The sequence below is a fragment of the Coccomyxa subellipsoidea genome, assembly GCF_000258705.1.
Source record: "Coccomyxa subellipsoidea C-169, whole genome shotgun sequence".
NCBI lineage: Eukaryota > Viridiplantae > Chlorophyta > Trebouxiophyceae > Coccomyxaceae > Coccomyxa > Coccomyxa subellipsoidea.
The window spans coordinates 740,683-758,312 of NW_005178034.1; the positions used below are offsets into that span (position 1 = coordinate 740,683).

General features: G+C 53.8%; 1 protein-coding gene across 1 annotated transcript; it reads right to left on the bottom strand.

Annotated features, from left to right (window-relative positions):
* Window positions 1–665: 665 nt before the first annotated feature.
* On the bottom strand, window positions 666–16,192 carry COCSUDRAFT_42319 (P-loop containing nucleoside triphosphate hydrolase protein; the record flags this gene model as incomplete). Its single annotated transcript, XM_005647157.1, has 27 exons — window positions 666–821; window positions 1,197–1,519; window positions 1,907–2,070; window positions 2,257–2,480; window positions 2,752–2,849; window positions 3,075–3,257; window positions 3,646–3,745; window positions 3,968–4,110; window positions 4,398–4,513; window positions 4,872–5,053; window positions 5,442–5,575; window positions 5,926–6,114; window positions 6,628–6,832; window positions 7,180–7,435; window positions 7,750–7,931; window positions 8,330–8,609; window positions 8,861–9,061; window positions 9,372–9,584; window positions 10,166–10,310; window positions 10,659–10,919; window positions 11,198–11,480; window positions 11,747–11,993; window positions 12,534–12,778; window positions 13,106–13,340; window positions 13,526–13,743; window positions 14,549–14,717; window positions 16,134–16,192. 27 exons carry the CDS (start codon window positions 16,190–16,192, stop codon window positions 666–668), a joined length of 5,211 nt encoding a protein of 1,736 aa, XP_005647214.1.
* Window positions 16,193–17,630: the final 1,438 nt, after the last annotated feature.

Consider the following 17,630-nt stretch of genomic DNA (forward strand, 5'->3'; position numbering starts at 1 on the left):
GCAGCTCAGCTCAGGCATCAGATGCAAGAGGGCTGGATGAGCACAACCTCTACAGAATCAACACCATGTCAGAGGTGGCCCTGCAGAGGCGAATTCACAAGATCAAGCGATGTGATAAGCTGCAGTCGTTTGTAGAGGTGAGTCCGCCGGAAAGCCGTGGTGTACAGTAAGTTGAGCTGGGTTATTTTAAGGAAGCTGTTCATACCAGTCTTGATTAACAGGTATTTATTGCATGCAGATTCTGAGAATGAGGGGCCTGACAGAGCTGGCGGATGAAGCAGTGGCTGCCTTAGAGAGTTTACAAAGACATGGCAATTAATCAATATGCGACAAAAGGCAATAGCTGAAGGGCCGCTAGGCCTATGACTGTATGACCAGACATGTACCATTACACAAAGCCAAAGATCTGTGCTACAAACTGGTAATAATCTACATGGCAGCAGGCTCAAACTTGCACCAAAGATATTGATAGATTTAAAGCGAAGTAAATGGCATCTGTTTGAGAGCAGCTTGCGCCGATGTAACATCTAATGAGCGAGTGCTTGAGCGACTGTGGTGCACTGATCAGTCAATGACATCCAATGCAACGTTACCAGCAGTGCTCCGTCAGAAGTATTGTCAGACTCGCCAGCTGCTGCTGGGCGGCTACGATGCAACTCACTGCATCACTGCATGGCAGTAGTGCTGTCTTGCTGCGTGCCGATCTCGGCCAGCGCCACAAAGACATGCTCCAGGGTGGTCTGCGAAATGGAGTACTCTTCCACTCCCAGCTCAGCGCGCGCAGCCTCCATGCTGGCAAACAGGGACGGCAGGTCCAAATCCTGTACACCCACAGCAAGTCTCATCGGCTGGCTCAACACCATGATCCTCCCACAGCCCTTGGCATCCAACAGCACATTCCCTTGAGCCCCAATCACACTCTTTTGGAATGTCTTGCCGTGTGACACTACCATGGTCTGCAAAGCAGCATGGGCGCAGCGATTGATGGACATGAGAAAGCCTTCTAGACAGAATTTCACATGATCTGTAAGTGAGCAACTGAAAAATCGCCATACTTATGTACCGGCCAAGCACTTCCACTGGAATCGGCAGCTTTCCACTCCTATAGAGGGTTACTCAGATCTCTAGAAGTCACGCAAGCAGCAGCATCATACATGATGTCATGGCAGAGGATGGTGGGTTGTGAAGACAGTCACCTGTTGCGCAATGCTGAAGCAGAGGGTGTCGGGCGACCGGCCGCCTGTCGGCTGCAGCTGCGCGGCAGGCGCTGCACGCTGCACCCACGCCACCGCAGCGGCCTCCACAGGCTGCAGCGGGGGGCCTGGCCCCCCGGCGGCGGCAGGGGGACCCGAGCGCTGCCTGTTCAGGCGCAGGGTGAGCAGGTAGCCGGCGCCGAAGCGGTTCTTCAGGTGCTGCACGGCCCCGAGGCAGCGCAGGCGGCCGGCCGACAGAATGCCGATGCGGCTGCAGAGCGCCTCGCACTCCTCCATGCTGTGCGACGTCAGCAGCACCGTGTGCCCTGCGCGGAAGCACAGCCGACCTCGTTATCGCCTCGACTGAAGGGTTTCTCAGTCAAAGCCATCATGATGATGGATCTTCTGATGTCAGCACACGGTGCACCCGTGTGCAGAATGCAATGACACCCGAAGACCCCTCACCACCCCATGTATGCCATAAAATCAATCAATACCCATGCCGCCCCAAATTTGATCGTTCGCTTCCTCCTTCAGGATTTGGATATTCCGACACTTGACGTCTCGATAGAATTGCAAAGGTGGGACACCCACCGCAGGCACCGCATGCTGTAACAGAAGGGGCAAGAGAATATGGTAACATGACTGTGGTACATGCACCCTGGTCTGGAATGAGAGTACGTGAGGGTAAGAGTAAAGCGGGGAGCACGCACCCTGGTCGACGACCTGCTTCTGAATGAGGTCCCACAGGAACCGCTTGGCGCCCGGGTCCATGCCGGTGGAGGGCTCGTCCATGAGCACCACCGCTGGGCCCCCCACCAGCGCCACTGCCACGCTCAGCTTGCGCTTGTTTCCCCCGCTGTACGTCTCGCACACCCTGCGCGCACAGTATTCTGGCTTCTTAGCTCATAGAGTGACAGTAAGACACCATTCATTCCTTGTAGAGTCTGCAGGAGAAGCTGTAGCATGCGCCCTTGAGGACCTTCAGGCAAGCCCAGGGATCGTGAGTGGCTTCTTTGCAGACTCTGCGCTGGAAGCCAAGGAGATTTAACAACTGCAGTACATGCGTTTCCTGCAAGAGGCAAGGTGCATAAGCAGACAAGCTGAACGAGAATATGGGTGGGCACAAGAACGGTGCAAGGCATGCCTGTCCGCGTATTCTGTCAGGTCGATGCGCTGGAGCAGGTCCTGCACAGTGTGCTCGATGTGGTCCGAGGGAACGCCCCTGAGACGCGCATACATCTGCAGCACCTCCCGCCCAGTCAGCGCCCCCGGCAGCGCGCTGAACTGCTCACATGAACACAGCAACACCTCAGTATTGTCATTGTGCATGCGTTGTGCCAGACGCAACGAGCGAATGCAAATAAGCTGCACGTATAACCTCGACCCCTTGTCGGACTTGTCAGATCCAAGTAAGACACAATCAACCATGGTGCTCAGTATTTACATCGCCTGCCGGGACCTCAGTATGTCTGCTCTCGTCGCCTGTAGGTGCGAGGCCTTTTGCTAAGCATTTTGCTAAGCACACAGGTAATGAGGGCTAGGTGGTGGAGTTCACCTGAGGGCAGTAGCCCAGCTGCTGCCGCGCAGCTGCAAGCTGAGTCCTGATGGAGTGCCCCGCCACGAACGCATCACCCTCGTCCGGCCTCAGCTCGCCTGCAAGTATCACAGCACAATTTTTCATATTGCACGCGCCAGCTGAGAAGCTCACTCACAGCTGTATATACATTTAGGTGCACTGCCACACTTCATTCTCTACAGCACCAATAGCAACCCTTGCTCGGGCGCCCTTGAATGGGCTCTGCTGTCGACCGTTTTCAAACCCATCAAAACAAAACAGCAGAAAAAAGACGCTGGCGGTGGAGGAGTCGAATCGCGGACCTGTGAGCAGTCGGAAGGCGGTGGTTTTGCCGGCGCCGTTGACGCCGAGCAGGCCGAAGCACTCGCCCTCGCCAACCCCCAGCCACAAACCTCGCAGCGCACGCAGCGGGGGCTGCCATGTGCCCCGGCTGTACCACTTCTCCAGACCCGCCACCAGCACCTGCCACTCCTCCGGCCTCGCACCTGCGCACGCATCGGTCTGCCGGTTTGCCACTGCTCAAGACAAGAGTTGCAGCTGCAGCAGCTTAACGCCGCTGGAGCTACAGCTGCACCTGTATTAAAGCTGCATGCAGCTTGCTGCATTTCCAGCTGTAGCCAATAAAGCTGCATAAGCTGCATTACAGCTGCATCTTGTCCTTTTGTTGAGCACTACAGCTTGTACTTCAATCCTACTGAAGATACCGAACCATAGTAAGTGCGTGGGCTCCTTCCGGTATCCTTTGCAAGGACCTTCGCCAAAAACAAGATTGCGCGAGTGAAGCACTGCCAGTTGTGCGTGCTGGGTGAGACTGAATTATGCAACTTGCTCCAGGCTTATAATTTAACTGGAATCTTGTGGGGCTGCCCGCACCTGCTTGCATGGCAATGCGTTCCGCCCTGACATCCTCATCCTCATATGCATTCTCGTCATCCCAGCCCTGCAGACCGTCCTCCAAACCCGCCTCCTCTTCCTGGTGCAGCATCCACACCATTTTCTGAAACTTCTCATTGCCGGAACAACACAAGTACTGCAATCTGGTAGCGCACCACCGATGGACATAGTGGACTCTGCATTGGTAGCCACACAAGCTATTGCGGCAGTTGACGAGACAGCGCATAAACTATGCATGGCATGAAACATGACGAGGTCTTGTGCGATGCTCATTCTTGGTATTGCCAGGTTGGCAGCACACCTGCTGCAGCCTGTCATAGCCTGCCCCGGCCCTCCGCTTGCCGCGGCCAACGGCGCGCCAGCACCGCCGGAGCAGCTGCTTGGCTGACGCATGCGTGCGACCCAGCCAGCCAGACTCCACCAGCAAAGTGAGCACCATGTATACTGGGCATGACACAGAATGTCTTTAAGCTGTACATATTGTACCTATTATGCTGACAATGGCACCTCTTTGCTTCCCGCCATGGGTGCATGCAAGTGGCAGGGCTTTGGACAACACAGGACAAGCACATCGGACAGGTGTCCTACACCAAGCTGACGCAGTTCCAATGCAGCTTGCCTTGCAGGGTCCAAAGCCCACATGCCAAAACTTTCTGGTGATACAGGAAGAAAACTTTGAACTTTTGAAGGGCATGTGCAGATGTAATTTTGCAGGTCTAAGGGATGCGCACCAGCGGCTTGGATGCCCATCCATGCCATTTGCTGTCCAGCGGCATTCCAGACCCAGGGGGAGGTGTTGGGCTCCCCTCTCTCCTCCCCGTACGTCTCAGTCACCTCGTAAATACCCCTGCACTTACATGATTCTGCATCAGGGGGCATGCACAGCAGGCATTGCATCCCTCTTCTGAATTGATCTTGTGACAAGGGTGAACAGACCGTCCAAAGAGCTCACCCAGTTCCAGCAGTACGAGACACTGCAGCGCACGATATTTGAGAAAGAGACAGCAGCTCACACTTCACTCGATCTCGGTATGCCCTGACCACACCCACCAAGGCCAGACAGAGCAGCCACCATGATGCCATGCTTGTTTGCCTAGCATGTAAATGTCATTTTGCAGAGGGATCATCAAGTGAGCATGGCGGCTGACCTGGCATAGTGGGGGGAATACGACACACAAAATGATGAAATGAGCACAGCGGCTGACCTGGCGAGGGCATAGTGGGGCGACACTGCGCGCAGGACGGTCTTGAGGCCGTCATCGGTGGCTTTGACGCCGGCGCGGTGCAGGAGGGAGTAGACGGTGTCCAGGATCCAAGTGGCCAGGAAGCCCAGGTAGCCAATCAAAAAGGTGTAGCTGTTAATGCGCTGGAGCGCCAACATCTCATCCTGTGGCCACGCAACAATCATTATTAGTACATGTTTGTTCCAGCCCATAGGGCTAGGTGCTTTGCAACAAATTGTCAATAATTCCCTGCCAGCCTTCCCTGTCTGGCAGCTTCTCCACAAACAAACATGCAGCCTCAGAATGGTCCCACCGTCGTTGATAGACTTTACGCTAGTGATTTTTTTGACCAAGGAAGCGTAGTCATCAATGCAGCTGTGCCACTTCTCTACAATAAGTGCAGCACTTGGTCAATTTTTTGAACATTCACATTTTTATATCAGAGTGCAGCAGGCTCTGAGCTCAAGCTGGTACCATCTGAAGAGGTTTCAGGCAAGGCAAGGCACATCTGGGCAAGGTGGGTGGTATGATAAGAGGGGAATGAATGCTCACAGAGAAGGCGAAGCTGAGGAGGTAGGTGAGAGCGAGGCCTGCTGCGCCGAAGAGCCAGAGCAGTGCCACGACGGCCGCCATGCGCTCGCCGCGGAACTGGGGCAGGTCGAAGCAGAAGAAGCACACTATGATGCCTGCGCAAGCGGGCACCACAGGTGAGCACCGGCAAAAACTCCAAAGCACTGCAGGAATTGTCCTAGAAAAGAGCACATGCCATGTCTATATCGCAGGACATGACATCATGCCCACATCACACATTGGAGGTAATTGAATTGAAACAATGCATCTGCACTGCAGCTGCCGTCATGCAGCCGCAGTCTCTATGTTAAGTATTCAAGACATCTGTAAACATGCACATGTCCTCAATTCAAGACATCTGCACATGTCTTCAGAGCCCTAGCAGCTGAACAGCTGTGACGTGAAGTATAATTGAGAGCAGTGAAGAAAGCGGAAGGGAAGCGCTGCAGTGAGCGGGAGAATTCACCGAGGGCTGGGATGGAGAAGTTGAGGAGGTCCCAGGCGTAGGTGGCCCCCCAGAATGCTGAGGGGGGCGCGCCGGCCACCACCTGGACGCTCTTGGAGTGTGACTCGCGCTCACGCACCAGGAACACCGCGAAACTGGCGCTCAGCACACTCGCCGCCATCGTCAGGCACAGCACCAGCAGCAGGTCGCCTGCACAGCCAAACATAGCACATGTGAACCAGCCTGACCGATGATGGCACAGCAGCAGCAGCAGGTTGCCTGCTCACGCCGGACACACTAGGAGTGGAACAGCCTGGACGACGATGGCATAGCACCAGCAGGAAGTGTCTGCAGCCAAACCTAGCTCGGGTGACAAGAATCTGCTGCTATTACAATCAGCCTGTGCGGTATCAAATATAAAGATCTGAGGCCCATTGCTATTGAAGCACCAGCGGAGAATTGAGTAAACTGGATAATACTGGATAAAGATAACATGATTAGCACAGCTCTGGTCGTGCTTCAAATGGATAAAGATACCATGATTGCAGCTCTGGTAATGCTTGACAGATATTGCTCGAGTTGGAACTGAACAAGGAAGACAGAGAGTCTGTAAGCCGGTAAGGCAGGCGCCAATTTGGGCAGGAAAGGGAACTTGCTGCATGCAGTATGTAAATGCCAACGGTGTACATGGGTCATCCCTGATTAAGGGGCAAGGTTACGCACCGGCGACCTTGCTGAACTTGACGGCAGCCTCGTTCTGCAGGGTGGGCATGGGGTGATTGGCCACGCGGATGTTTCCCTGATACTCTGGCCCCTGTATAGACCGCAGCAGCGCATTGCTGGCTGCGTTGAGGGCCGCTGGCAGCCCATGCGTGGCCGTTGTGTTGAACATCAGTGTGTAGGACACGCTGCCGCCCTGTGCCAGCACCTGCACAAATATCGCCAACTGAGCAAGAGCTTGAAATTTACTGGGGACCTCACAGGGACTTTTTAGGATTGGTCAGACATGCACACCATGACGACCCAAATGCATGCAGTGTGCTGAACAGTGCTATCTGCAAGTTATTGTAGGCCCTGCGGGTTGCCTGCAGTCGTGATGCATGTATCGCCTAAGGCCTCTGGTTTCCACTCTGCCAATTTCACATAATGGATACTGACAACATAATGGATACTGACAGCACAGTGCTGCCTGCAGCAAAGCAGGCAGCCTTGCGTACACAAAGTCCCAACATCAGACTGGACAGAGAGAAACACAGGTGAGGTATCTTTGCCCACCTCAGAGGCGCTGGTGAAGTTGTTCACAAAGAGAGCGTCATATTGCGCTGTCCCAGTGTACCAGTGGTCCAGAAGCCAGCCGTCCAGAGTGCCTGCTGCCGGCGCGAAAAATGGCCCGTTCCACAGCCGTTGCTCGCCTGTGTCCCGCAGCTTGTCGGCCGGGTACGCTGCAGCAAAGGCGGCCAGCGCCGTTGCATTTGCGCGGATGTCCGGTGTCGCACCGAACAACGCCGGCTGGTCCCTCAGGCAGTCCTGCCTGCAGAGAAAATGCGAGGGTGGAGTGTGACCAACCCTCTCCATGCACTTGTTGCTTAGCTTGTCGAAATTCTGTGATAAAAGCCATGTTTGAGGAAAAATGAATTCCTGCTCAACTATACAAAACAAGCAAACAGAAAGAGCATCGGCATCAGCAACTTGACAGAGTCCCTCGCTCCCTGAGACTGAACCCAGGATGAGCTGCCCAGGTAGGGCATACTTTTCCGTAGATACAAGCAGATGTGTTAGCTTTTTATGCACATCCATCTATGGGGCTCAGTCATACAGCTTTAAGACATGCCCTCCCCCATATACCTGGAGATGGAGAGGTATGGCTCCTGGGGGAATGCGTCGGTGGCGTGGCGCGCCCACAGGGCCACCAGAACGAGCGCAATGGGCACCAGCAGCTGAATCACTACTGCCAGCTTGTCCCTCCTCGCGCTCACCACCCGCTTCACAAACAGCGCTCGCCACTGCTGCGCGTACAGCGGCAGGCCCTGCGCAGCATGGAACATTCTTATGCAATGTAACATGTTTCGTTTGCAATCCACTGAAATACGGCGCCAGCTTACCGAATTCTTATTAGATGTACATGTCAGTTCAGGAATATATTTTGCTAATTGGTAGCATTTTCAAGGACAAAGGGGCTCGAAGCGTGCCGTGCACACCCTGGCAAGCTCTTGCGCAACATCACTGACAGAGGCCACTGATCAAAAGGCTGACTGCCTGGATTGCTTCACGAATCAGGGTCCACACCTAAAACATTGCCGGTGGTATGTTGCAAGCCCTAAATGTGTCGCAACACATGAGCACGCTTGTCACTATCCATGAAAGTGGAGACCCTTCATCATAAAGTTCTGCTCAGATGGTATACACAGAAGGCAGCGGGACACACCCTGAGCAGAGTCACAGATGCCTGGCTCCCCTTGGCCTCATTGATTCGGCTGCCGGCCCCGCCAGACAGACCATCCACGTCTACTGCCACCTCTTCCTGCTCTGCTTTCTGGGCATCTTCGGCTGGTCCCGGCAGGCGCGGCTGGCCGGCTTTGGCGTCGGCGGCCACCGCAGCGGAAACGGCCAGAAAGACCTCTTCAAGGGTTGTCACCTCAAGGCCATAGCTGTCCACTCCCAGGTCCGCCTTGCTGTCTTCCAGCTCCCGCAGCAGCGCCGGAAACCTGAAAAATACAAAATTCGTTATTATTAAATTAAACAGGAACGCAACCTTCCAAGAAAGCAATCTCGGCTTAAACCTCAGAAACTGAGTTTTTTTACCCATCTTACAAGGTGGCAAAGATTCAACCGCACGCTGGAGTTAGACAGGTCGTGCACAGGCCACCAGGATAGAAAGTGCATGCGCCATGCACAGACATAAACTGTTCCAAAACAGACAAAGAAGGTAGCCAAGGGAGATGGCATGTGTGCTCACTGTGAGGTTGCCTCTTTGGGCAGGCGGAAGGCCAGCTCAGCAGGGCCTCTGCTGACGAGGACGGCCTGGGGCACATGGCGCCTGATCAGGGCGTCCAGGGAGGCATCGCCCTCTGACAGATCGGAGAGGGAACGCGTGGAGACCACGCGCGACATTGACGCCACGCTGCTCCTGCCATCCTCTGACCTCGCGCTGGAAACCCTGCATGCAAACAAGGAGTTCTCACTTTCTCAATGTTTAAGCAAGGCTTCCTACCTTGGCTCACACACAGACTACAGGGGCTTGTCCTCTTGAAACATGCAAATAAAGGCACCAAAAGCATTAAGTCAAAGAAGAGTCACCGATATTCCTGAGATACAAGCTTCACTTTCATGTGAAGATGCAGAATTCGGGCAAAGCGCACAATTTTTAATGTGTTGGTTTTGTTACATGCAAACAAGACCAATTAGCGCACTCGACCCATGAGGCATGCATACAAAATATAGACAAAGCAACAACCATGACTCCTCACCTGTCTGACTCGGGAGCGCGCTGCTTGACGACCGTAAGGGTGTAGCCGACGCCGTAGCGGGCCTTGAGGTCCAGGGGCGTTCCCTGCGCAACCAGCCGGCCGGCAGCCATGATGGCGATGCGGTCGGCCAGCAGATCGGCCTCCTCCATGGAGTGCGTCGTCAGCACTATCGCGCGGCCTGCCCGGCTGCGCCGTATCACCTCCCATGTGAACCTGCGCGCACCGCGGCTCCTCCCCTCAAATTTTGCCTTGAAAACTCCGATGTACATAACCTGGAGAGAATATGTCCAGGTCCTGCGAAAATCCCCCACCGCAAAATTCTTGCGATGTATGAGTAATGACAATGGAGATCATGACTGTAAGCCTTAACAGCCACATAAAGGCTAGATGCGTTGCTGAAGATGGCATGCACCAAATCTACTTGTCCTGCTTTTGCTTCACATATACCATCGTACGAGTCACCGTAACTCAAATGCTCGGGATCAGCTCTAAAGTTGATGACAGCGACAAATGTCAGCCAGCACGTTCTTGCTTGGATGGCAACACTCCCCCCGTTGGCACAAGGTGAGATCGCGCCCACGCAGACACATCACTGCGCCAAATCTAGAGATGACTCCGAGAACAGGGAGGCATCTGAACCCGTTTCTCAAGGAACTGTACTGAGCAATGAGAGGGGCTCAAACATTGCAGATCCTGCAGCAGACTAAAAGCTCCAGGGTCGTACCTGCAGGCAACTAAACACATGCACAGAACAGCCTGCAGCAGGGCCAGTGCCGCTCTCAAACTTGGGGCACCTGCGCGAGTAGGGGTCCATGCCGGAGGTGGGTTCGTCGAGGAAGACGATGGAGGGGTCCCCCAGGAACGCAATGGCCACGCTCAGCTTGCGGCGCTGCCCGCCCGAAAGCTCCTCGGCCCTTGACTCCAGCTTCTCCTCCAACCCTGATAATTCAAGACACTCGTTTGAGCCACTCTATTATGAGAGATAATTGGGTCCACATCTATCTCTCTGGTAGACACAGAGTTCCAGAGCCTTCGGTGGCCGCCTTTTGTTCTGTTGAGCAAGCACTCCCAGAGCCTTCAGTGGGAGAGAGACCTGTGTGAATGCCTAGACAACAAATCAGGTCAAGCGCTGCGCTTCCTGTCGTGGCAGGAGCAATGAGTCACAGAGCATCCAGGGCATTCATGCAATGAAATTTTGATCCTTCTGTAACAATACCAGAGAAAACGTGACAAGAGAAGGGAAAAGGGAGCAGTAAAGTGCAAATAAAGAGCAAAGTAGGGCCTCACCCACGTCCCGAGCAGCAGAGCCCGCTACAGTGTGCGCGTCGTGCCCCCGGTAGCCCTTGATGGCGGCGTAGAGCGCAAGGTGCTCGCGCACGCTGATCTCCGGCCACAGGATGTCGAACTGGGGGCACACCCCCAGGCTCTGCCGGATGCGCGGCATGTCTGTCAGGATGGACGCCCCGTAGACGCGCGCATCCCCGCTTGTCGGCGTCAGCATGCCTGTCAGGACGGAGATCGCCGTCGTCTTGCCGGCCCCGTTGTGCCCTGCATGCCCCAGAAAATGGATTCAAATGTTTGTTTGAACTCAAAATTAAACCAATAGTGCTGCAGAATATCAAATCAACCCCGCGATCTGTGAGTGCGGTGATCCTTGATATTTAATACTGGGGACAAGACCATGAGGGTGCTGTCTGTTGTGGTGTGCTGTTTCTGCTAGTAGTCTGGACTAGCTCACACAGCCACAGAAAGCTTAATCATTCTAGTCAGCTCAGTAACAGGCAAGCAGCTATATCAGATAAAACTAGATGCTAAGGTGCGCTCACCGAGCAGGGCGGTGACTTGCTGCGCCGGCACGTCCAGCGTGAGATTGTCAACTGCCCGCTTCAGGGCCCCATCAGTGGTTGCAAAGTCCTTGCACAGGTGCCTGATCGCTACGGCTGGTTCCCCGGCAGATCCATCCCCCAATCCAGCAGATGCATCTACCGCCTCGTCGATAGCTAGTCCCTGGGTAGACTTGGCCCCGCTGTGTCGCGCTGACGGCCGCCAGTAGGATCGCAGGAATGGGAAGTACCATGGCAGGCTCTGCCCATACCCGCTGGCAACCACCTGCAAACGGTGCCCCTATTTATGCACGGCCCTGGCACAAATGACATGCATCATATTTTATTACGCAGGACCCTGTGCACATGTTGGTGTTCCTCCTGTGCTTTGCTGTGTGTCAACGAAATGGCTGCTGCTCTGACTGCAGCCTGCGGCCAGGCAGTGTGTTAAGAAAGCACGACGTGCTCTTACAATCCCGCTGTTAGCTGCTCAGCTACTGCACAAACAACAAGCTTTGCACTTGCAGGAAATCGTTCAAGTAGGCAGCGGACCTGGTCAAGGTACCAGGTGAGCAGCCCGTAGAGCAGGACATCAAAAGCCAGCATCTGGAGGACGGTGGCAGCGGAGAAGGGGTACTGTGAGGTCATGTTGAGGTGGACAGTGCTCCAGCTGACCCCCCGCTGGGACCCCTCAAGTTTCAGCAGCACCGTGGCGAACAGCGAGATGGCCGAAGGCGGCAGCAGGCACGCCAGTGGCCAGCCCCAGCCGCCGTACGGCTGGAATGTAGGCATTATGTACCTGTTCAGCATGGCAGTTGTAATTTATTGTCATTTTTGTAATCTTTATTACTGCACGCGTTTCCTGCCAGAGGCTGCAGACAAGCTGCGGGTAGGGGCTACCAATATTTTACCCCCTGATGGACTCGCCAGAACCATGCAAGACCCAATCAACCGTGGGCACGGTGCTCACTGTTTATACCGCCCCCCGCCAGCCGGGGAAATTAGTGATTACTTGATAGCACCCTTTCTGACAAAAAATACAACATCCACACGCTGTTTGGTGCCAGTGATCCCTTGATCAGCACACATACAAGGGCCCAACAGCCAGCAGACATCTGCATGGACGTGCCGCAGTGCGCAATGCAGGAACGTCTGCCCCAACTTTTGATGGGCAAGACTTGCGCTACTTGCGCCGACTTTTTTAAACTTGTCCCGTGCACAGAGCTATCATGAAAAGGAGATGCCAAATTGGTATATTAGTCCGAAGTTGTCCACCCAATGTAAGTTATTCTCCCAAAGTGTAGAATATAGGCGGTGGTGCCGGTACAAAGTGACTCACCCGGGCACCATGGCGACGGCGTAGAGCATGGCAGAGGCCATGCCGGCCACGCGCGACTTGGAAAAGAGAGTACTCAGGAAGTACGCAAACGCCAGCAACGCCGCAGCCGTGAGCCACAGCAGCGCCAGCATCAGCACAGGGTCTGTGTGCGGGAAGGGGTATAGCGCGATTGCAGCACATAGCGCCCCCGATAGCGCCATCGTTGCAAAATGCGTCAGCGCCCACGCGCTCCAGTATGCAGCATCCTGCATGTCAGTTTTAAAGCTTTTTTAGCACTGTCTTCGACATCATGAGCTGAGCAGATGGACTGCTGCAGGGGAGCAAAATCACAACTAGAACCACAGATTCCATGGTGACAGGGTACTTCTCCGCATGATGGGAGAACAATCAATGATGCACTTCTGCACATGTAAAAATACTTCTCTGAGTCTGTGGCTTGCTGCCTTCCTTGCAAAAATGGGCATCTGATGTTGTTGAGATCACCAATGCCGCCCATGCATGCAACATTTGCATCCTGCGGCAAATTGCAGGGCAGCAAATTGCAGGTTCTTGACATTTTGTCACTTGCGTACCTTAAGGCCGAGGATGCGCATGCCCTCTCGCAGGCGCAGCTCCTTCTCGCGCACAACAGTCGCCACTGCGACCCTCGTGGGATTCAGGAAAGCAAACACGAGCAGCAGGTTGAAAGCGGCAGCCGCGGCGATGGCGGCTGGGTCGAATGTCACTGCCGGCCAGGGGAATGGCTTCACCGCCACATCCACCCTTGCTGGTCGCTCTCCCTCCCCCAGGGAGCGCCCCAGGATTGCCCTGAGCAACCACAACTGCTCCTTTCTTCGAGCAAAAAAAGAACAACATCACAAGATAAATGTTCACCTTGATGTGCAAATCACTGCAAAGGCACAGGCCTTCTAGCTTGTACCATGGTGGATGCAAATTGAGTATATGATGGGACAATGGGAGGTGAAAGGCAGAGTGTAAGGTCAACAGCTGACCTGTCGAGCGCTTGCTGGATGTTGGCAAAGAGCCAGTACATGCGGTACTGGGGATCTGGCAGCAGGTCAAACTCATTGTAGGTGAGGCGCGTGGAGGGCAGTTCTGTGTGATTGCCGCGTACAATGTAGGACATGTCTCCGTCATTCGCGCCGGTGTCAAACGTGATTATGGCGTCCACTGTCTCTGGCTCTGCTGCAGCCCGATCCAATGCCTCCTCCTGCCCACCATAGCACATTTTTAATTTACATAATCAATGAAGATGACACAGCTAGAAAACATCAGAAATGTGTGGCAATTCACACGAGATGCAAGAGCTCTCCCTATTGCGGCAAATAGCAATTCAGCCCATCTTGGCTGTCTTGATACACAGAATCTGACCTTCCAAGATGCTCTCAGAAACAGCTCCTGAGGCATTCACAAGGGAGGCACCTCTGTGGCATAGCCAATCACATTGGCCCGGTTCCCAGAGAGCACTTGGTCCCAGCAGCCCTGTGAGCTGAAGCAGAGCTGCTGCTCGGCGCACTGCGCAGGGGCAGCGGTGTCGCGAAACAGCGCATAGAAACTCTGGGAGGACGCTGATTTTTTGAGATTGTCCGCCGGGCAGGCTACTGTGCGCGCAAAATTACGCATGACTGCTGTCGCTGTCTCGCTTGTGTTGGGGCTGAACAGCAGCAGTGCCCGGTAGCCTCTCGCCGCAGCCGGCCCTGCAGGTTGGAGTCACTCATTGGCACTCATAGACCACCCTTTTGTTTCATAATCTTGAGACTATCGGCCAGACAATCGCAAGATTGAGTCATAGGGACAGCAATGCCAACTAGAGCAGTAAAGTGTGTGCCTGGGACCCACCACAACCGTGCAGCCAGCCTGGTGGGCCTGTGACAAACATGCAGGCCTCTTCGGTGCAAAGACAACTAAAGTTGTCTTCATGAGGAGAAGAGCTTGCCTTTGTATTCGTTGGCCCAGTTGGGCAGGTCCAGGTCAATAGCCTGGAAGAGCTGCGTGGGGATGGGCTGCGGCTTGACATCGAAGTAGTACTTGGGTAGGCACATCAGCAGGAAGAAGGCGGCTGGCGTGAGGATCTCCAGCAGGAGCGCCACCCATCCCCCAGCCCCAAAGAAAGAGCGGCCGCTGCGCGTCTGCAGCAGGAAGTTCTTGTGCAGCACTGCCAGGAACTGCCTCCCTGGGCTGGGCCTGTGTCAGAAAAAGGCGTGAGCTCAGTGAGCTGTGTCCGAGTTGCTTAGAGGACAGCAGGGATGGTGGCTCACAGGGTGCTCTTTGGCAATTTGACATATTGTGGCATCGTCTGTTGAGTACTAACAGAATTTGAAGTGTATTTAAGACTTGTATGCTGGCAGGAAAGTCTCAGTGCACTCGGAGTTGCCAGCAAAACGGGAGATGCAGATGTGAGATACAAGTACGCATACTAATTCAGAATTGCAGAGTGACCGTACTTGCGCTGGAAATGGTTGCCTGAATTTCCATTATCGTCTCCTCTCATTCGCATCGAAGGTCCTGCTCCATCGCTCCTGTCGTCTCCGGCCATCCTCACTGCTACCCAGGTCCCTTGTAAATCATAATACTCACTATAACGGACGCGGACTCTAGTATCGATCTTCTATTGCACAAGCATAAAGAATAGGATGCTAAATAGCTCCACAGCAATGCGAATGGTGGCGCGGAAGCTCAAGTGCAGCTCTAGAGATCTGCCACCTCAGAGCTGAGTAATTGTGAAACATTGGACCGATCAGCTTCAAATTGTTAGAGTGCAGGAGTCCCTGCCAGGGATACATACGTCAAATATTCTTAATCGATAAGAAATTCCTCTGTCTCCGAAGATGTCGACTTCCAAATCTGTGATCGAAGCATGCCGAGACGAAGAAACAAGAGCTCACATGCCTGTTCATCGCAGGGTACAGTCACAGATTACCCCAGTATTGAAAGCAGAGTCAACAAATAAATTTGATTTGAATTGCTCCTCAAATCTAAGAGTATGTCTCGCTTTCGTCACAAGATTGGAGACAAGATGCCATATTTAAAGGAATAACAAAAGTGCCCCTGTGCAGGACAAATCTTCTCCTGTGGAGTTTCCACAGGAAATATGGCAGAGGGTGGCAGAATTCATGGAATTGAAGGATTGGGTGAGGGCATCGGGGACATGCAAAGCAACGTGGAAGGTTCGGTTGGAAAGTTTTTCGGTCAGGAACTGGGCGCATCTGGGCATAGCAGGTGAGACTAAACAGGCCACAATCTGCATCCATTACCGTTTATGCGGATCCTTTGGTTAGCATCACCCAGCAAGCCAAACGATCAAGGCATGCGTGCATGCTCAAGCGCTGAGAGTGTTGACCATGGGTTGCAGGTGCAAAATGGGTGGCAGCAAGACTGTGCCACACCCGATTTATGGGCTTATCATTTAAGGATGCAGACAGGAGGAAGTTTGCTCAGGTTCTCATGGCTGCACAGCCGAGTGCCACTGAGTTGAGGCAGTTGGCTGTGCGTTGGCGGCGGAAGCAGTGGAGTGGAGGCGGTGGGGATGCAGATGCCATGACTGCCGTCGTGTTTCTGACTTGCCTCATTGCACACGCCAAAAACCTCCGCGTCTTGCACCTTAGCATTTCGATGGTGATGCCACTGCCGCCAATGCCGCAGTTGCGGCACTTCATCATGTTCCACCATACTCTCAACTACACAGCCACCTTGCAGGATCTATCTCTGCTGGCTAACCTGCAGACGTTGATGCTCGGCAACGTCGCTTGTAGGGACGTGGATGCAGAGGTGTCGCTAGCCGGGCTGTGTCACCTGCGTCATGTGCATTTGGATGGGGTGGTGCCCTCAAGGCTAGAATTACCACACCAGGCATCGCTCCATGTGACTTTGTATGAGGTCTTGGATCTGTATCACCCAGTCTGGGTCACCGTGCTACCATTGCTGCGCACTGTCAGGTGCAGCAGTGAAGACGACTTGCCTCAGCTACCTGACTTCTTGAATGCGCCAAGCGGTCTCACTCATGCACTGTTTGATGTCAACAATGCCGGCTCCAGCGAGAAGCCGCTCCATCTGCGCGAGGCTTTCATGTCATCAGTTGTCGTGCACATCAGCTGCAATGATGCTCATGTTGATGTGTGGGGCGGGAGATGGAAGCACCTTTGCATCAATGCCACAAATGACCTGGTTGATTGTGGTGCAGACGAGAGGTTGGTGCCTTTTTTTTGCCCAGATTTTTATCTTGAATACTCCATGGACTCGGCCAGGGCCCGGAGTCTATGTACATACCCCTGGCTAGCGATGAACGGGTATGCACAGTTGTTCAATCCACATAAGGCTTGCATGTGGAAGGGACCAAGGAATAGCCAGCCTGTGTCCTTTGATGACCATGCGTGCAGCTGCGGTGCATGCATTGAGTGTTTGCAGAGATCTGGGGAAATGTCTTTTTAACTACTCCCTCCTTACTGGACTCATGCACACAATGCATGCCCAGTCCTTGCGTATCTCTCTCTGGATTTGTCAAGCAAGCATCATCTCCTACTGAAAGAGCGATTTAGCTAACCGTGAACATTCGAAGGTTCTGAAGGCAGTGAGCAACATCACCGAGGTGCTGATGCAAGTGTACCGTCTTTGGACCCCTAAGCAACCATTACATTTGCGTGAGGTATTTGCGCCATCAATCAAGGTCTTTATCAGCTGTGAAGATGCCTGGATTGATCTCTGGGATGGCAAGTGGCGCCACATGTGCATCACCGTTGCCAGGCGCCTTGTGCTATCTGATCCAAACAGCAGCCAGCCACAATGTCCTGACTTACATCTTGAGTACGCCACGCTTGATGGAGCATCCTCGTGTGCTAGAGCAGTAAGCGATGGGCATGAGTCCTTGGATGGCAGCAGGAAATGTGGTTTGGAAGGGGCCATTGGAAACATATGTATGCGTATGGATGCATTACTTGTTAACATGAAAGCTCGGCAGAGTATTTCGGCCCCCTGTCGTTCAGTACAAGACCCTCGGCTTCCGAGTCCTGAGCACAAGGCCAGATGTCTCAAATGAATTGCAGGCCCTGGCAGGACAAAGTTCCCATCTTATGAGTGCACTCCTATAGTTCCAATAGTTGA